General features: G+C 40.5%; 1 protein-coding gene across 1 annotated transcript; it reads right to left on the bottom strand.

Annotated features, from left to right (window-relative positions):
* On the bottom strand, window positions 1–19,182 carry LOC137326163 (alpha-1-antiproteinase-like). Its single transcript, XM_067991037.1, has 5 exons — window positions 19,142–19,182; window positions 12,843–13,504; window positions 2,431–2,704; window positions 2,145–2,295; window positions 1–1,004 (listed from the first exon to the last, which is right to left on the bottom strand). The coding sequence occupies exons 2-5, from the start codon at window positions 13,477–13,479 to the stop codon at window positions 813–815; spliced, it is 1,254 nt and encodes a 417-aa protein (XP_067847138.1). The 5' UTR covers window positions 13,480–13,504; window positions 19,142–19,182; the 3' UTR covers window positions 1–812.
* Between the last annotated feature and the right edge of the window lie 126 nt (window positions 19,183–19,308).

Below are 19,308 nucleotides of genomic sequence, written 5' to 3'. Positions count from 1 at the left end.
ACTATAACTTGGTGTTGTAAAATTGTTTACAACCTACTGTCATAGTACAGTTCCAGCAGGGGGAGGGCTGCAGGGTCTACATTGGTCTGTTTTAGTCCTTTTGAGACCAGCAAACCTATTGTGTATTTCCAGCATTGTCTGGTCCCATTTCACACCTCCTCCATCTGCAGAGTTTTTTTCTTTTTCCCCATTTCCTCCATTTTCCTTCATTTTTTCTTGTCATAGAGAAATTTCCTAGAGTTTTTTTTTCTATATTGGCCTAAGGGCTTTTTTCTCTGTGTGATTGTGTGGGTGTGGGTGGGGGGAGAAAGGGGTGATGGTGTGCAGGAGTTGCACCATGCCGTATAGGACAGGTTCGATGGACCAGCTGATCTTTTTTGTATTTTTGTATGTATCTTAGCGACTTGAATGTTCTTTTGTTCTTTTAATGTCTCTGAGAATTTTTTTTAATCATCTAACTTTTTCCTGCTTTTCTGTTAAGCAGTTTGCCAGTCATTCAGCCCATTAACTTCCTCTCTGTGATTGGAGTATCAGTTGTTCCACCTTTCTTTCCTCCAAACCTACAGAAATGTTTGCTTAACTTTCAGTTTTGGGTTCTGAAAAAAGGGTGCACCCAAGATGTTAACCTGTCTTTTCTCTTCACAGATGCTGATGGATCTGTTGTGTATTTCCACCAATTTCTGAAAAAATAATGAAATAATTACAATGGTAATATATCATAATATTGGGTTGATCATATACGTCTATCAGTTCAAGCCTTGGAAGTGAGGAGTGGCCTGAATCCTTCACTGCACAGGTTAGATTCATGGAGATTATTTCTGGGATGGATCTTTTATTCTTCCAAGAAAGAGTATGTTGTTTGTGTTTTCCTCATAGATCATCAAGATGAATGGTCTGTTGAATTTGACTGAAGTCTGCACTGACAGTGGAACAATTTTTACTTCAGTGACTGCAGCTGCCTTAGTGGCTTTCTCATCGATATCCAGAGTTGCCTCATGAACAACCTTATGAAATACAAACACAGAAAAAAGATAGTAAGTAAATAGGTGTTAGGCAAATTGTGCTGAAGGTAGTACCTAGAACAATGTGCTGCAAATTATGATGCACAGCTTTATTTTCTGGCCACTGGACTTCCCTGATGTTGGAAAAGGTTTGATAAGGCAAGCAATCGGCAATCTGCATCATACAACCTAAAAGCTTTACAACACAGGAGGCCATTCAGCCCATCGTGCAATCCAAACTGGTTTTCCTGCTCCCCTTCCATAATCTTGTATCTTCCTCTGGTTCAAATGGTTCACTGGGAATTCCTTGGAGCTTCTCCCATTTTCCCACAACAACATTGGCAGAAATTCAGCGGAAACCCCATACAAATGCATAAACGGGCTTTTCACTGAACTTCTGCCAAAGTTGCAGAGGCAGAGTGGGAGAAGCTCCAAGGAAATTCCTGGCATTGACTTATTTTTCCTCTATAAAGATGCAATGGTCTCTCCCTCAACTATTCCCATGCTCCAGCAACACTGTGCATAAAGATGTTTTTCCTAGTCTCTTTCCTCACTCTCTATGATAATATTAAATTGATGAATGAGTTTGGAGTGAGTTTCAGCACCTCCAGATGCAGCAGGGTCGCCTTATTTACCTCACTGCACTACCACTGAATACAGGGCTGCTTCCAGCAGCGGCACTGTAAGAGAGTGGTGTCTGGCCTACAGGTTAAATCGGGCCCTTTCCCACTGTTAACCAGCCCATGAAACTCCAGCTTCTGTCCCTTCTTTGGTAGAAAAAGCCGATCCAACAGAGGGAAGTTTTAAAAAAATCTCTGGCAGCACCATGGGTTTGTCAGTGACGATGCCCTAAATTGATGGGCAGCTCCCACTCCCAACAGTGATGCTCTCCTCCTTCACTCAGGACCAGCGCTGTTGTGGATTCCTGAGGAAAGTCCATCAAAATTGACCATTCAATTGACCACAAGGTCAGAAAATTGGCCAGAGAAGGTTTGATTTCAAATGGTTAACAAAAGCTGAAGTTGGGAAGAAATGTTCTTATTTTTATTCTTGTTAAAATACATGTAAACACATCCCAAATGTGCATTTGGCAGAACAGATCCAAATGCTTGACATCATAAGGAGCAGAAACCGGGAACCTACCTGTGAAACTTCCAGATTTTCATTTTCACTTATTCCAAACAGGTCGGCATCTGATGTAAATAAATCTCTAATACCCATTTCCGTTAGGATATTTTTCAACTTATATGACTTCGACAGTGACAATTTTGGAAAGCTGAGCCTAAGTAAATTTCTGCTCAACAAAATATTGAACAGAAGAGAGAAAGAAAGAAAAAACATTTTAAAACAAATGACACTTGTACAGGTACAAATATCACTGAGGAAGATTTTCATGTAAACTGACTGTTTGGAATGAGATTTCAGTTACTTGTTGTAGCCAAGTTGCTGGCGCCACTCTTCAAATTTTTCTCGGGAAAGATTTTGTTCCACATATTCTAGTTTTCCTTCTGCAGGCAAGATGGCGATCATAGATGCATTTCCTGTATAAGGAAGTCTTATTATTGTACTGAAGAGATCCCGGTCAGCTATCTTATTGAACCGATTGTTTTGGTACATCATTTGAACGTTTACTTTTGTGGTTTTGTTCACATTAAAGAATGTTTCTTCAGTGGCTGCTGGATCAAATGGGTTCTTCCATTTTCCTGTCAGACATAAATATGGCAGAGTTTGGTAACACAGCAATAGTTAATTCTCATAAATTGATTTTGAAAGCACAAAGAGTAGTAGTGAGTGAACAGTATGTGAGATTATTGCTACACTGTTATAATACACTTGGGGCCCAACATTCTGCACTGGCCCTGGGTCCATCTCAGTTGAAACTGTTGGTGACAGAAAATGGAGCAGAGCTCGGTTCCACCAGGATTCTGTCCCCTGAAGCCAGGAACCTCCAGTGGGGTGGGTGTGGGCAATCTTCCACCTCCCACCCCAACTTCACAGGGGGCATGTCCGGGGGAGCTCCCGGACTTCCCTAGGAAATTTCACTACTAGCCCGATGGACTCTATACCCGTTGAGAGCAGGTGTGTTCCATTAGTGGTCTGGTAAAAGCCCCAAAATGCCTGAGGGAAAAGATAAATCATCTCAGAGAGGATCAGTCACTTTACAAGGATGGCCTGATAGTTCCTTTGGGAGCTGAAGAGTTGTGCGGCTGTTTTAATGGGAGGCCCTATTTTTTTTTTACAGAAAATTTACGGCACAGAAGGAGGCCATTCGGTTCATCGTGTCTATGCTGGTCAAAATAGAGCTACCCAGCCTAATCCCACTTTCCAGCACTTGGTCCGTAACCTTGTAAGTAATGGCACTTCAAGTGCATATCCAAGTACTTTTTAAATGTGGTGAGGTTTTCTGCCTCTACCACCCTTTCAGACATCGTGGCTTTCAATCCTTGGGGTTGCCTGTTTAAATACAGCAGTCTCGGTTGTGATTGAATTCTTTTGCAGACTTACAGATGTTATCAGAATGGCAGTAAGCTCTTAAGTTGTTGTAAAATTATCTCTAAAGAGTTATTCTTAATAACAATTCACAGACTATAAGTGTTATCCCAACATTAGCACTAGGGAAAGCAGGGCAGGTGTTTATTCCACAAAAATTACTGTTCATCGACCTAGAGAAATGTGAGGAAGAAGATGGCTGGTCTCAAGAAAGCAACTTTGGTAAAACTAAAATATAGTTTGGAATGTCTAGTATCTGCCACAAGTAGCAACGTTGCAACATTGCCCTTAGAACCTGTAAACGACTTTGTTCTGAACCATGCTAAGCAGTATTGGGCCAATCTGTATTCAGTGGATGAGGATGAGGATGAGACCATTACATCTTTTAAGGAGAAGCATTCTAAACTTGCAATATCTCAAGACTATTCATCTGCTTGCAAGACAAGACAATACCTAATGGAATGGAGAAGGCAAGAACTAGGGAAAACCAAGCTAGTATAAGACCTTGACTCCTTTTGAAGAGGCCACCCTAACATTATAGGGTGCAAGAGCATTGAGGGAGCAGTGGATAGTGAAGTCAGAGGTCTTCCCCAAGCTCAAATTTTGCTGTCCTACTGAGCCACTAACACCCAGACATAGATACAATTTCAGTAACATCACACAAAATATATTGCAATTCAAGGACTGCTTGAAGGTTCTTAGACCTAGGAGAACAAAGTAACACCACAGATAGTGTCCCTGAGCAAGTCAACATCACAGCACTTTACATCACTCTCACCATGACACCAGGATTGCTGCAGGGAGATACAGATGTAGCAACAGACAAATCATAGTGTGTGGGTGAGGAGGAGAGAGCAATGGTGACAGCTGAAGAGCAGGCACTAATCATAAAGCGGAACAGCACAGAAACTGGCCATTTGACTCATCAAATCTGCCCCAGTGCTTTTCTCCGCATCAGCCACCTAGTCCAATCTCACTCTCCTGCTTATTTGCCATGCTTTTCAATATTCCTCTTTTTCAAGCAGCTATCCCATGCCTTTTTAAAAGAGCTTATGGACTGAACTTCAACAACTTTCTAGCACAGAATTGCAAATTCTAACTACCTTTTGTGTAAAGAACTTTTTTCTAACCTTCGTTTTAATTCTTTTGGTAATTATGTTACATTTGTGACCTTTCATTACTATCTCGCTGACCAGTGGAAATAATCTATCACTATTTACCCTATTATAATCGTGAAGACCTCTATCAGATCACCCTTTAACCACCTCAACTCTAGTAGAAAAAAACGCTAACTTCTCAAGTTTTTCTTTATAACTGTGATCCCTGAGCCCTGGTAACATCCTAGTCAATTTATGCTGCACCTTTTTCATTGATTCTACATCCTTCCTATATGGGGGTGCCAAAATGGTACACAATACTTCAACTGCTGCCAAACTATGGTCTTGTACAAGAAGTTTCATCATCATGGCCACCGCCTTTCTCCTACTTCAAGAGTACTCAATTAGCTGTAGAGTGCTTTGGGACATCCTGAGGTTGTGGCATTGTTTTTAGATCGTTCACCTCCTCTTTTGTGGTTAGGCCTCTTTATACAGCAAGATTATAGAACATGCCGCAGACGACAATTATCCTGTTGACCTTGTGGAGGCTGCATTGTAATGTGACTCTGATCTATTCAGACATCTGAAGTGCTGTTTTAAATTGCCAAGAGTATGCTCAGTAATGACCCTGGTAGTTCCCTGGGTCTCATAATTTCCATGACTACCATGGAAAAAACTTAAGTGCTGATACAATGCAGCCCAGGAATCCACCAGGATCATTATAAACCAGGGATGAAAAGGGCAGCCCTGCTCCCCTTCCAGTTCTCCTTCACCTTCAAGAAAGCCTGGCACAGATGATTGGCACAAAATAAAAGCATTGTGGGAAGTGTCTAGGAAGCATTCTGGTGGTCACAGAACAGCTACACATTGATAAATTAAAGCCCCTTTTTCTTCAGGCATCATATGCAGTGGCCCAAATGGCCACACAGGTACGTCAATCACCACCCAATCTTTAGAAAAACCAGCAGTCCAATTGAATTGGCCAGTCTTCTCATGCTACTGTTACTGATGAATAAAGAGATAAGGGTAAAATTGAAACTAAGGAAAAGGGCATATGCTAAGTACATAAACAATAAAGGAGAGGATGACAAAGGGGATAACAAAGAAGTTAGGAAAGAAGTCAAAAAAACAATTAGGAAAGCAAAGAGGAACTACAAAACTAAATCATCAAGGAATATAAAAAGAAATAGCAAAGTATTCTACAGACACATAGTGGGTGATTTTAAATCCCAAGAACGGGCAGGTTGGGGGTGGGTGGGAGTTGAAAATAGTTGTTTTTTGGGTCGCGACCACACTTTATTTCCGGGTTTAACATCGACGTGTAAAAGTATAGGCTTCCCGCTGGGAATGCAAAGTCCGAAAATTTTGCGTTTGCAACCCAAAAAAACAACTGTTTTCAACTCCCACCCACCCCCAACCCACCCATTCTTGGGGTTTAAAATCACCCCCAAAAATAACAAAAGAAAAATCAGGAAAGGGATAGGGCCACTAAGGGATGCACAAGATAAACTCACAGGTAATGACAGCAAAATGGAAGAAATATTGAATAATTATTTTGCCTCAGTACTTACCAGGGAGACTAACAAGGTGGGCATGACATTAGAAGAAGTGTTCAAGAAAGATATAAAGTCATTTAAGATAGAAAGGGGGAGATAATTGATATACTAATCAAACTTAGAGAGGATAAAACCCCTAGTCTGGAAAGATAATGGAATCTTTACTCAAAGACGTAATAGAAAAATATCTAGAAAATGAAAATATAATAAAGAATAGTCAGCATGTATTTCAGAAGGGAAAGTCATGCTTGACCAACCTTGTTGAATTCTTTGAAGAAGTATCAGAAAGAGTGGACAAGGGTAATGTAGTAGATGTAATATATTAGGATTTTCAAAAGGCCTTCGATAAGGTACCTCATTGTAGACTCATGACTAAGGTCAGAGCATGTGGAGTCAGGGGATAGATAGCAGAATAGATAGCAAGCTGGCTACAAAACAGAAAACAGAGAGTAGGGGTTAAGGGTAGTTACTCAGACTGGCAAAAGGTTGGAAGTGGTGTTCCACAGGGATCGGTGCTGGGACCACTGTTGGTCACAATTTACATTAACAATTTGGACTCGGGAATTGGAAGTACAATTTCAAAATTTGCGGATGACACCAAATTGGGGGGTATAGTTAATACAAAGGAAGAATGCGTCAAAATGCAAGAAGACATTAATAAACTTGCAGAATGGGTGTGTAATTGGCAAATGAATTTCAATATAGATAAGTGTGAGGTGGTGCATTTTGCTAGGAAGAATAAGGAGGCCACATACTGCTTGGAGTCTAAATGGAGTGGAGGAGCAAAGGATCTCGGGATACAGATACACAAATTACTAAAAGTAGCGACGCAGGTTAATAAGGCCATAAAAAAGGCAAACCAAGCACAAGGCTTCATTTCTAGAGGAATAGAATTGAAAAACAGAGACGTTATGTTAAACTTGTATAGAATCTTGGTTAGACCACATTTGGAGTACTGTGCACATTTCTGGTCTCCATATTATAAAAAGGGTATAAAGGCATAGGAGAAGGTGCAAAAAAGATTCACAAGGATGATACTAGAACTGAGGGGATCTACTTATGAGGAAAGGCTGAATAGGCTGAGGCTCTTTTCTCTAGAAAAGTGAAGACCGAGGGGTGACCTGATAGAGTTCTTTAAGATAATGTAAGGGTTTGATAGAGTAGATGTGGAGAAAATGTTTCCACTCGTGGTGGAGTGCAAACCAAGAAGTCATTAAATATAAGATAGTCACTAATAAATCCAATAGGGAATTCAGGAGAAACTTCTTTACCCAAAGAGTTGTAAGAATGTGGAACTTGCTACCACAAGGATTAGTTGAAGCAAGTAGCATATATGCATTTAAGGGGACGCTAGATAAGCATGTGAGGAAGAAAGGAATAGGAGGGTATCCTGATGGGGTTAGATGAAGTAGGAAGGGAGGAGGCTCGTGTGCAGCATAAGCGCCGGCATAGATCAGTTGGGCCGAATGACCTGTTTCTGTGCTGTAGACTCAATGTAACTCGATGTACCATCACTGGTCAGTGGTTGAAGAAATGGTGTTGTCTCTCCTGGATGCAATACAAATCACCTGTCTTATGCAGCAAACTACTATCAATAAGTTTTGAAGATGTAATAAATAAGCTGTAAGAATTTTGAGATTTGCTGTCCCACAGTCAAAACATGTTTTATTTTAAAAAGACTAGAAAATATCTCATGCATTGCTCATAGTCAGTCAGAGGGAATAATAGATCTTTTATCTCTGTTGTAAAAGGCTGGGAGAAGTAACAGCATTATTTCTGAAGCAAGCAAGAATAAGAGGCATTCTTGCATTTTTTTTTAAGAGAAGAAGTAACTGTGGAAGAAGTAAAGAGATTTTTTATTAAGGGGTAAGATGCCACCACCGGAAGAAGCAAGAATGGCAGGCATTACCATTACTATTACAACATCACCTATTCAAGGATTTTATATACATGCTGGTGAATCTTAAGGCCTTGCTCATTTTTCAGCCATGTTTGTTGTTACAGGCTGAGCGAGGTTACAATACCACCTCTGGATCAAGTAAGAATAACTAGTTTTCTTATGATGTGGAGATGCCGGTGATGGACTGGGGTTGACAATTTTTTCTTATGGTATTTATTGGGGGTGAGGGGGGGAATAAAAATAGCAAGTGTTTTTGTTACTGTTACAGTGTTACCAACTCAAGGACATATATATATTAAAAATCTTATAACTGCAAAATTTTACTTTCTGTTACATTTTGATGTCAGCTTTTTCCATTATAAATTCCTACGTCCACATTTGTAACAGAATCAGCCAATGTAATCTTGACCCACTGTAGTTACACCCTCCAACCAGTGGTGCCACTGTTGCACCTCAATATTGTGTTTCCCAGCTCTTCAGCTGTGCCGCAGAGAACCTCCAGTGCTCCAACCAACTCTATTTCTCTGCTTCCCAAATTGCTATCAGTCTTCCTATCTATCTATAAATAATAATGGGCTGGAATTTGCAGTAGCGTGCCGATTAGTTAGACTTTTTCTTGCATCCTTCAAGGATGAGAAGGAGGGTGAATTAGAGAGGATGAATTCAATGTCAAATCAGGTACAGAAAGAGAAATAAAGAGAGGGAAAGAAAAATTGGATAAAGAGAGAGAGAAAAAAAAAGACAGAAAGGAAAAATAAGAAAAATATTTAAATATTTAATAATTTACATTTTTTAAATCTCCAACAACAATTCACTACCTGAAGGAATGAGACTCCACACTTTTAATTGTCACTTTCTAGGCCAGAGAGGTTGATTGGCAGTCATTAACAATTATCACATCATTAAAAGGGTACTTACGCTATTAATTACTAGGCTTAACTATCTGTAGCAAGTTTAATGGGCAATTAATGTGTAAATGCAACAACTTCATGAACCTTATGGGGAGGTTAAAGGCGTGATTCCCTTTTCATGAAGTTAACGGCGGAGTGGCTCAAATCATCCAGCAACTTGTGGCAAGTTGCAACTCACGGGGTTCAGATGCCGTTATTTTTCCAGCAAATTCCATCCTAATATCAAATCAAAGTAATGGCTCAAATCTTAGAATCATAGAATGGTTACAGCACAGAAGGAGGACATGCGGCTCGTCGAGTCCGTGCCGGCTCTCTGCAAGAGCAATCCAGCTCGTCCCACTCCCCTGCTCTATCCATGAAGCCCTGCAATTTTTTTTCCCTTCAAGTAGTTATCCAATTCCCTTTTGAAAGCCACGATTGAATCTGCCTCCACCACCCCCTCAGGCAGTGCACTCGCTGTGTAAAAAAGATTTTCCTCATGTCGCCTTTGGTTCTTTTGCCAATCATCTTAAATCTATGTCCTTTGGTTCTTGATCTTCCGCCAATGGGAACAGTTTCTCTCTATCTACTCTGTCTAGACACTTCATGAGTTTGAATACCTCAGTCAAATCTCCTCTCAAACATCTCTGCTCTAAGGTGAACATCTCCAGCTTCTCCAGTCTATCCACGTAACTGAAGTCTCTCATCGCTGGAATCATTCTAGTAAATCTCTTCTGCACCCTCTTTATGGCCTTCACGTCCTTCCTAAAGTTTGGTGCCCAGAACTGGACACAATACTCCAGTTGTGGCCGAACCCGTGTTTTATGAAGTTTCATCATAACCTCCTTGCTTTTGTACTCTATGCCTCTATTTATAAAGCCTAGGACCCCATATGCTTTCTTAACCGCTTTCTCAACCTGCCCTGCCACCTTCAATTGTGCCCTGTACACTCAAGTCCAAGTTATCGATATATATCAAGAAAAGCAGTGGTCCTAGTACCGACCCCTGGGGAACACCATTGTACACCTCCCTCCAGTCTGAAAAACAACTGTTCACCATTACTTTCTGTTTCCTGTTATTTAGCCAATTTCGTATCAATGCTGCCACTGCCCCTTTTATTCCATGGGCTTCAACTTTACTGACAAGCCCATTATGCGGCACTTTATCAGAGACCTTTTGGAAGTCCATATACACCACATCAATCGCATTGCCATCATCGACCCTTTCTGTTACCTCATCAAAAAACTCTATCAAGTTGGTTAAACACGATTTGCCTTTAACAAATCTGTGCTGGCTTTCCTTTATTAATCCACACTTGTCCAAGTCATTGTTAATTTTGTCCCGGATTATCATTTCTAGAAGTTTCCCCACTACCGAGGTTAAACCGACTAGCCTGTAGTTGCTTGGTTTATCCTTACACCCTTTTTTGAACAAGGGTGTAACATTTGCAATTCTCCAGTCCTTTGGCATCACCCCCGTATATAAGAATGATTGGAAGATTATGGCCAGTACTTCCGCAATTTCCACTCTTGCTTCTCTCAGAAACCTAGGATGCATCCCATCCAGATCAGGTGACTTATTTACTTTAAGTACAGCGAGCCTTTATAGTACCTCCACTTTATCAATTTTTAGTCCATACGGTATTTCAACTACCTCTTCACTTAGTGTGACTTTGGCAGCATCTTCTTCCTTGGTAAAGACAGATGCAAATTACTCATTTAGTACTTCAGCCATGCCTTCTGCCTCCAAGTGTAGATCTCCTTTTTGGTCCCTAATTGGCCCCCCCCCCATCCTCTTACTACCCATTTACTGTTTACGTGCCTGTAGAAGACTTTTGGATTCCCTTTTATGTTGGCCGCCAGTCTATTCTCATACTCTCTCTTTGCCCCTCTTATTTCCTTTTTCGCCTCCCCTCTGAACTTTCTATATTCAACCTGGTTCTCACTTGTATTATCAACTTGACATCTGTCATACACCCCTTTTTTCTGCTTCATATTGCTCTCTACCTCTTTTGTCATCCAGGGAGCTCTGGCTTTAGTTGCCCTACCTTTCTCCCTCTTGGGAATGTACCTAGACTGTACCCGAACCATCTCCTCTTTAAAGGCCGCCCATTGTTCAATTACAGTTTTGCCTGCCAATCTTTGATTCCAATTTACCCGGGCCAGATCCATTCTCATCCCACTGAAATTGGCCCTCCTCCAATTGGGTATTTTTACTTTAGAGTGGTCCTTGTCCTTTTTCATAGCTAATCTAAACCATATGATACTATGATCGCTGTTCACTAAATGCTCCTCCACTAATCTTGATCCACTTGGCCCACCTCAATTCCCAGAACCATATCCAGCAATGCCTCCTTCCTCATTGGGCTGGAAATGTACTGGTCAAGAAAGTTCTCCTCAACACACTTCAAAAATTCCTCCCCCTCTTTGCCCCTTACACTATTACTATCCCAGTCTAAATTAGGATAGTCCAACTTCCCCATTATCACTACTCTATGATTCTTGTACATCTCTGTAATTTCCCTGCTTGAAAAATAATGGTGAGTTCATGACGCTCGCCGTTATTAATGCTTAAATTGGCTATCAACGGCGAGGAAGAGATACGCTATGAGTTGCGAATTGCCATAACTTGCTGGTCGATTTACGCCACTCGCCTCGCACAAACTCGCCTCTATTTTTAAGAGCTTGCTGGTTTTTGCACATTAAGCTCGAATTAAACTCACCGCAGAAAGTTAGAGCTGGTACTTAACAGCATAAGTACCCTTTTAACGACATGAGAATTGTTAATGCAATGCCAATCAACCTCTCCGGCTCAGAAAGGGAACTATTTAAACTGTGACGTCTCATTCCTGCATGCATCTTTTCTTCTTAGTGATTTAAAAAAAAATTAATGTTAAATTTTTACATTTTTTCATACTTTTCCTTTCTGTCTCTTCGCATTTAATCCAATCTTTCTTTCCCTCTCTTTATTTCTCTTTCTGTTCTAATTTGATTTTAATTCACCCCATTTCCTTCTCCGTTGTTCCTCCGTTTCTTTCTCAATCCTTAAGTCTCATTGGTTAAAGATATACACTGTTGGTCCTGTCGTTCACCAAGGTCCCAGATGACCCGTTATCAGCTCACACTTCCAGCAACTTACAGGGCAAAACATTTGAGCTGAAGGGTGCAGGAAGAAGCATGCCGTGAGATGCCCCGCTACAGCAAGATTTGGGCCATTATATCAAAAATAAGAAAAGAAAGTTTGATTTTAAAATGGTGACTGGATTATGTCTGTGCGTCATGGTCCATTTATCCCCTGCTCTCTAACTCCGCTTCACCTGAAGACTATACTTGGTAACAAATGTTTTGTGTCTATTTGAATTTGGTGACATCTTGGTGCATAGTTCTGAGATGTAAATATCTGTATTTTCCTATTCTATAAAGAACTACTCACGATCTACTTCTGTGTTTACCAGACTTTGAGCTCAATTTAGCTTATTTTATATGAACAGCATATTTTTCCATAGTGGATTGATGCCTTGTTTGAATTGCCAAGTAACATAACTGCCGTTGAAACCGATGGCTCTTTGTTTCATCATGAGACAGGAAAAGGGTACTATACTAATCTGCCCTTGTATCAATGTTGTAGGATGAAAAAATCCACTTGCACTGAAATACAAAGTAGAACTAAACAGAGCCTTTGGAATGAATGAAATGTTGGCTAAAGTTTCAATATTAGATTTTTTTATAAAATTATTTGTAACAATTACATTCATAAAGTGGAACAACTTCTATAAATACAGTTAAAACACGATTTCATATCTTGCAAAATATTAACTATGATGTGTTTAGCTATTTTCTCTGCAATTATGTTCTTTATCATAGTAGATGTATAGCATGCAAAACATTCAAAAACAAAAATTGATTTACCTTTAAAAAAGATGTAGTTAATAAGCAACATTTTAGTTGAAGGGTCAATTGTTGTAAAAATCTCTTCAACTTTTCCTTTTGTCACCTTTTTCACATAATCATTAATTTGTTGTCTAGCGTTTTGGGGATCCAAGTTAAAATCCAAAGTAAACACCTCTGCATTGTAAAACTTCTTGGTCTCATTTAGAAAGTTTGGCTGTACAGCAAAGCCCTTTTGAATATGAAGAGAGTTTCCTGTAAACAGCTGAAGCTCACTGTTTTCTGCCGTCAGGGTCTGTAGAAGATGCTTGTAGCCGCTGTTCATTTGTGTTATTCTTTCCTGTGTCATATTCTTGAAGTGAAGTCCCTTGAAAAGCTGCTGACAAGTCACAGATCTGGTTCCTAGAGACAGCATGGCTAAAGCCGTGGAAATACTCAGAGGGGAGAAGAAAATGTTAGAAGTACTCTGGTTAGCAATTTCTTTGTAGAGATTGAAAGCAAAATCAGCATTTGCAGAAGAAACCATTGCCAGATCAGATTCTTGCCCATGATTCTGAAGGTCTTCTTCATGATGGTCATGACGTTTCTCCCTTACTGCAAAAACTTCTGTCCCAGTGAATGAGGTAACGATTAACAGCAAAATTATTGGAAGCAGCATGGTTTTTACCAATTTTCTTTGACTCCTGTTTTCAATAGAAGAAAATCTGAATATTTCAAAGTGTAATTATCCTCCTGCCTGCTTTGTAAATTATTTTCCTTAGCCCCCCCGCCCCCCCACATTCTCCATACTATAAATTACCATGTTGAAATGTTGGGAAGGTCTCCTCTTCCCAGGTCTCTGCCAATGCTATTTAACCCAACCAGAGTTGATTTACTCCTTGGCTCCCCAGACAGCTCAATGTGTAATGTTATGAGTTCTACATATATAGGGTAAATTTTACGAGGCCCCATTACATCAGCTGAGGCTCAGCCAGTACATATTGGTGCGATTTCAATGGGTGGAAAATTACAGGCAGCTCACCCACGATTTTCTAATATGCACTGGTTGCGTGCGAGGTCCTGTCTGTGCTAGAATACAATTGTTAGTAGTCGTTAGGTGATTGAAAAGAGCTACATCAGGAGAGCTCTGAAAGGATTTAGAGCCATTTTGGAATAATGGTTTGATCTTTGGTTTCTGCTGAGCGAACTGATTTTAGCCAAGGTATTGTTGGGTATTCCAGACCAGGAAAGGGGGGGAAATGATTCCATTATAGCTAGAAAGTCTTATTGTAGTAATTTATTTTACAATAGTTTATTAATGTGCAAATATTTATTTTTATGTAAGCATAAATTTAAAAAATGCTTGCCAACACTGTCAGCCTTCCCCTATCCTCTGGCATTGTTCCTTTCAAAATTGCTTTCACCATCCACTTCTTGAAAAGTCCAACCTCAACTCCTCTATTTTTTTCAAACCCTATGTCTAAACTTCATTTTTTCTCCAAGGTCCTTGAATGCTTCATTGCCACCTAACACATACTCAACTTTCCCTGATCAAATCTCTCCAATATGGTTTCTGACCTGCCTACAGCACAGAGATTGTCCTGGCCATGGTCACCAATGCCACCCTGTGTGATTGTGGTTCACTATCCCTCCTTGTTCTCTCTGCCAACTTTGACGCTGTTGGTCGTTCTTTTTTCCTCCACTGCATCTCCTCTATGTCCCTGTGACACCATGCTCTTCTAGTTCTACTGCTATCCTGTCCCAACACAGTCACTGAATTTCCTCCAATGGGGCATTCCTTCTGTGCCGCACAGACCCCTCGGGGTTGCAACTCTCCATTCCCTTGACTTTGGATTACCTCTTGTTCCAACTCCCTCCAATCTACCATTGGAGGCCAATCTTTCAACCACTGCCTTCTGGCATTCTCTTGCAAAACCACCTTTTACCTCGCTAGCCTTCAAAAACCTCATAAAAGCTTATGTCTGCTTCCCTACTCTTAGTTTCATCCCCAATTTCCTTTGCATGCTGCTTGGTTTCCACTTCTCTGACTTGAAAATAACTCTGAGATATTCGTCTACAATGTTGGGACAGGCTACCAGTGGAACTAGAAGAGCATGATGTCACAGAATCATAAAGGCGAGGCAGTGAGACATCTTATCAAATGCCATCTGAAAATTCATATACTCTACATCTACTGCATTCACTTAATCTATCCAATCAGTTGCTTCTTCTATTAAATTTACCAAACACGATTTACCTTTAACAAATCCATGTTGGCAGTGCTTAATTATTCCATGTATTTCTAAATGCTAAGAATTTCCTCCGGAATAATGAATTCTAGGGTTTTTTTAAACCCCAAGAACGGGTGGGCTTGGGGCAGGCGGGAGTTGAAAATAGTTGATTTTTGGGTTGCAACCACAACATGGCTTTATTTCCGGGTTTAACATCAGCGTGTAAAAGTACAGGCTTCCCACTGGGAATGCAAAGTCTGAAAATTTTGCGGTTACGACTCAAAAATACAACTATTTTCAACTCCCACCCACCACAAACCCACCCGTTCTTGGGGTTTAAAATCACCCCCAAAGAGTTTGCCAACAAATGATGTTAGATTAACTGGTCTATAGTTACTCGATTTGTTCTTTTCTCTCTTCTTGAACAGATAGATGAATGACTAAGGGTGGAGCCATCAAAGCTAAGAGATGGAAGCTGTTGGTTAGACCTATGAGAAACAAAACATTTGTCTTTGAAGAATTGGATGAAACAAGGCTCCCAAATTTCCTGATGAGTTCTGTCAGGCTCCTACTATGACTGCATCAGAGGCCTGTTGGAACGATCCAGAAACAGGCAGGGATCCAGATCTGCTGAGTCCTCACTGACACTTTGAGTTCCCGGGTGGTCTTACAATTTGGGGGCCGAGAGAGATGATGCATACTGATCTCCAGAAGGGCACTGATAGGCCCCACCAAGGGGGTCTTCCTGGAAAGGGAAGTGGACTTGACCCCCAAAGACATAACCAGGTAGCTAAGAGAAGGGGTTACACCAGCACCACCCCGCCTCCTCCAAGGGTGGCAGCCAGATATCAGAGTTTCTGGCAGCATGGGGCCAGCGGGCACCCAAGATATCTACCGATGAGGTGCTCCTGAACGCATTGACTCCTTGCTGGGACATGGTTCCACAGCTGCCCTCAGTGCCTTACCCAAGTAACTATTATTCATGTGCAAGCCTTGATTGCATGTATCAGCAGGCTATTTTGATCCAATGTCTACAAGGGATTAAGAGTGAGAATCCAGAACAATCGTGGGGTTGAGGGCAATTGCAGCATCCCTAATGCGACCCGGGTTGTGATCAACTCAGCACTGATCAGGGACCAAACCTGGGACCTTCGTGGTCTGTATGACTCAGTTCCTCACTGGATAAACTTTCTGAGCTATTGAAGGGAATTCCAAATAGAGTTAATCACCTCAGTCTATATCTATCCCAGGGCCTTCATTCTGAATTCCACGCAGATATTTATCTGGCTTTTTTTTGAAGGATTAATGGACGCAGCTCCAGTGCTTTTGCCGGAATTGAACTCCACAAATCCACTACTCTGTGTAGCTTTCTTTGCAATTGAAAAATATTGGCCTGGAATTTGCAGCAATGGCAGAAGTGATGACAAACGCCATACGTTATACCGTTGTGCTCCCTGATCTTCCAGTGGCAAATTTACACCACAATTTGCTGAAAAAATAATTAGAATACAACATAACGAGCAAAGAGGTGGATTGGGAGTGGTGCGGCCAATGGACAAAGAAAAAACCATTGCGATGTGATGCTACTTGGGCCCAGAAGTGTTTAAAATAGATTTTTTAAGGTTGAGCTGATGGACAGAAACAATCACAAATTCAAATGTTAGAAAGTTAATTCATTTTAAGAATTATTTTTATATTTGTCTGGTTAGTTCATTAGATGGAACAGTGATCCTTCCCTCTTCCCATTGAGGCTGTAGGAACAACTTGGAAACCAAAGGTTTTTAGTCTTCAGTTGCTCAATCAGTCTGTAATCCCAGTGCTATTCCTGATATACAAATTGGATTTTAATAAGGTGTAAATGGGCCCATTGTGGTCACTTATCACCACATTCACAACACATAGGATTAACGATCCGAATTACATATTAAAAAAGTCACATTGGATGGTAGTTTAAGGCTAGAAACCAGCAACCAGCTCCCACCGGATATATATATATATATTTATATAATTTCTGTTGCTTTAAACTTTGCACCAGTGACCCTATACACTGTCAGAACTGCACCACTAAATAATAATTAAAAAGTACCTAATGAGAGCAACACAATTATTTCTAAATTCAAACAGTAAACTACGGTTATTGTCATTGAACCAAACATACTGAGCCCACCAGCGCTATTCTGTAATGATCTAAGTAGTTGTTGCGATCACAGTGGTGTTAATTTGGCAAACTCCATCTCACCATTGGTTTTAATGGGGGCAGAGCTATGATAATTAGCTGTTCAACTTTATCGGCGAGGGTCTCGCGTGGAGCAGCACAAAAGTGCCAGGAAATTATGGTGTGGCATACTTAATGGCGTAAGTCACTAACACTATAATTTCCTGGAATTTCTGCGCCATAATAATCGTATGCACCATAGTTTCCAGCAAATTCGGCCCATTTTTTATTAAAAACAAACAGCAGGTGAAGAAGCAAATGACACACAGGGTGCATTCTACTCATAGCAGAGCAAGGCTTACTCAACAAAACCTCATGACTGGTGGACTTTTTACAGTTCCGCAACATTACATCTGCTTCAACAGTTGCACATTCCTATCTCTAGCTACTATTTGTAGGAGAAAGAGAGAGGAGAGAAAAATACCAGGAATAATCCCAGAAAAGATGATGGGCCATAATTTGCTGAGGCAGGGCATCTAACGGTGTCTGCCGTTAGTTAGACTTGCCCATGTACATTTAGATTTTTAAATTATTTGCGTGGCAAGTTGCTGAAAGCGTGAGCTGATAACGTCGCGATGAGGGAAACAGGGCATCTGGGATCTGAGTGAACAAGGCAAGCAACTGTGTATCTCCTTAACCAATCAGATTGAAGGATTGTGAAATTAACAGCGCATGGACTGAGAAGGAAGTGTAAATTAGAGAGGATGAATTCAATGTCAAATCAGGTACAGAGTGAGAAATAGAGAGGGAAAGAAAAATTGGATTAAGAGAGAGAGAAAAAAGAGACATAAAGGAAAAGTAAACATTTTTTTAAAAAATTTAATTTTTAATTTTTAAAATCTCCAACAATTAAAACCTGAAGGAATGAGAGTCCACACTTGTTATTGCTAATTTTCAGTGCCAGAGAGGTTGACTGGCAGTAATTAACACTTATCACATCATTAAAAGGGTACTTATTCTGAAATGGGCGAGACTTACTTGCTGTGACAAGTTTAGTTCGTATCTACCGCGCAAATACAGCAACTTAATGCCACTGAATGCATTTCAATGGTGAGGCAGATAGCAAGATGCCGTTTTTGCGAAGCTATCAGCGGAGCGGCGTATCTTGGACAGCAACTTTTGTATATCTGTGTTTAACCACGTATCTGCCGCTCACCTGTAGTTGCTGTACCATTTTCACATAAATAACGGCGAGGGCCATTATCCTCACTGTTATTTTGACAGCAAATTATGACCCATTAGGTGTGAATCTGCACTCCATGATCGCAGGGAGTTTGGATAGGAGTTCGGGCTACAATGCTGTAGACCCGATTCTCTCACCCGTGCTTCCTGCGATCACAAGTTCCCAAACAAATGCCATTCAATTGCATACAGAAAACATCCAAACTCCATTGAATCCATAGCGAGCTATGAAAAAAAAGCATAGATCACAAAAACTATGAAGTTGATATAATATAAATGACCCTGAGTCCAATGATCTGACTTCAAATCTCAGTGCAACCTAAACTTGTTTTGTCACAATGCGTGACAAATTCAATTAAAGCAACAGCTGGGAGCATGGGAGAGTGGAATCACCCCAGTCTCCATTCTGTAGTTATACATCTCCAGGGGTAACTCTTAGGACCTCTTTAAACTGTTTCTGCTAATGACTGTTCAATAGTATTTTACAAATGAATGTTTATTATGGGTGATTTTTCCATACCCTGTGGTTGGTGAAACAAATAATCAAGCCATAGCACAAAAAATAGATTATTTACAAGTAGTGCTGGCCTGGAAATGTCCAATAAGAAAACATAAAACTAACAATATTCATTATGAAGCTGTTCATAAATGATTATCCTATCTTACTAAAAGGTACCACAATGTTCTGCAAAATAATTTGGTGAATACTTTACCAATAGTTTAAGGACCCACTTATCAGCTGCTCTCCCCACAAGCAATCTGCAATTTGTGGATTACTTTCTCTTGTTTTTTTTAAATCTTAAAATGTTGAAATGTTGTGAAATAGACCTTTGTGTCTTGGTAGGGAGGTCAAACACAGAAAGTCAACAGCACTGTTATT

This window comes from Heptranchias perlo, chromosome 10 (assembly GCF_035084215.1).
Source record: "Heptranchias perlo isolate sHepPer1 chromosome 10, sHepPer1.hap1, whole genome shotgun sequence".
Taxonomy (NCBI): domain Eukaryota; kingdom Metazoa; phylum Chordata; class Chondrichthyes; order Hexanchiformes; family Hexanchidae; genus Heptranchias; species Heptranchias perlo.
Note: the sequence above shows the minus strand (reverse complement) of the source record. Positions and strands in the feature narration are given on the sequence as shown.

Excerpts from the sequence above, each read along its gene's own strand:
- LOC137326163 (XM_067991037.1), bottom strand. The coding sequence starts at position 13,479 with ATGCTGCTTCCAATAATTTTGCTGTTAATCGTTACCTCATTCACTGGG. Across the intron at positions 2,705-12,842 it reads TAACTACATCTTTTTTAAAG|GAAAATGGAAGAACCCATTT; the intron begins GTAAATCAATTT and ends TATGTCTGACAG. Across the intron at positions 1,005-2,144 it reads AAAATCTGGAAGTTTCACAG|GTTGTTCATGAGGCAACTCT; the intron begins GTAGGTTCCCGG and ends GTATTTCATAAG.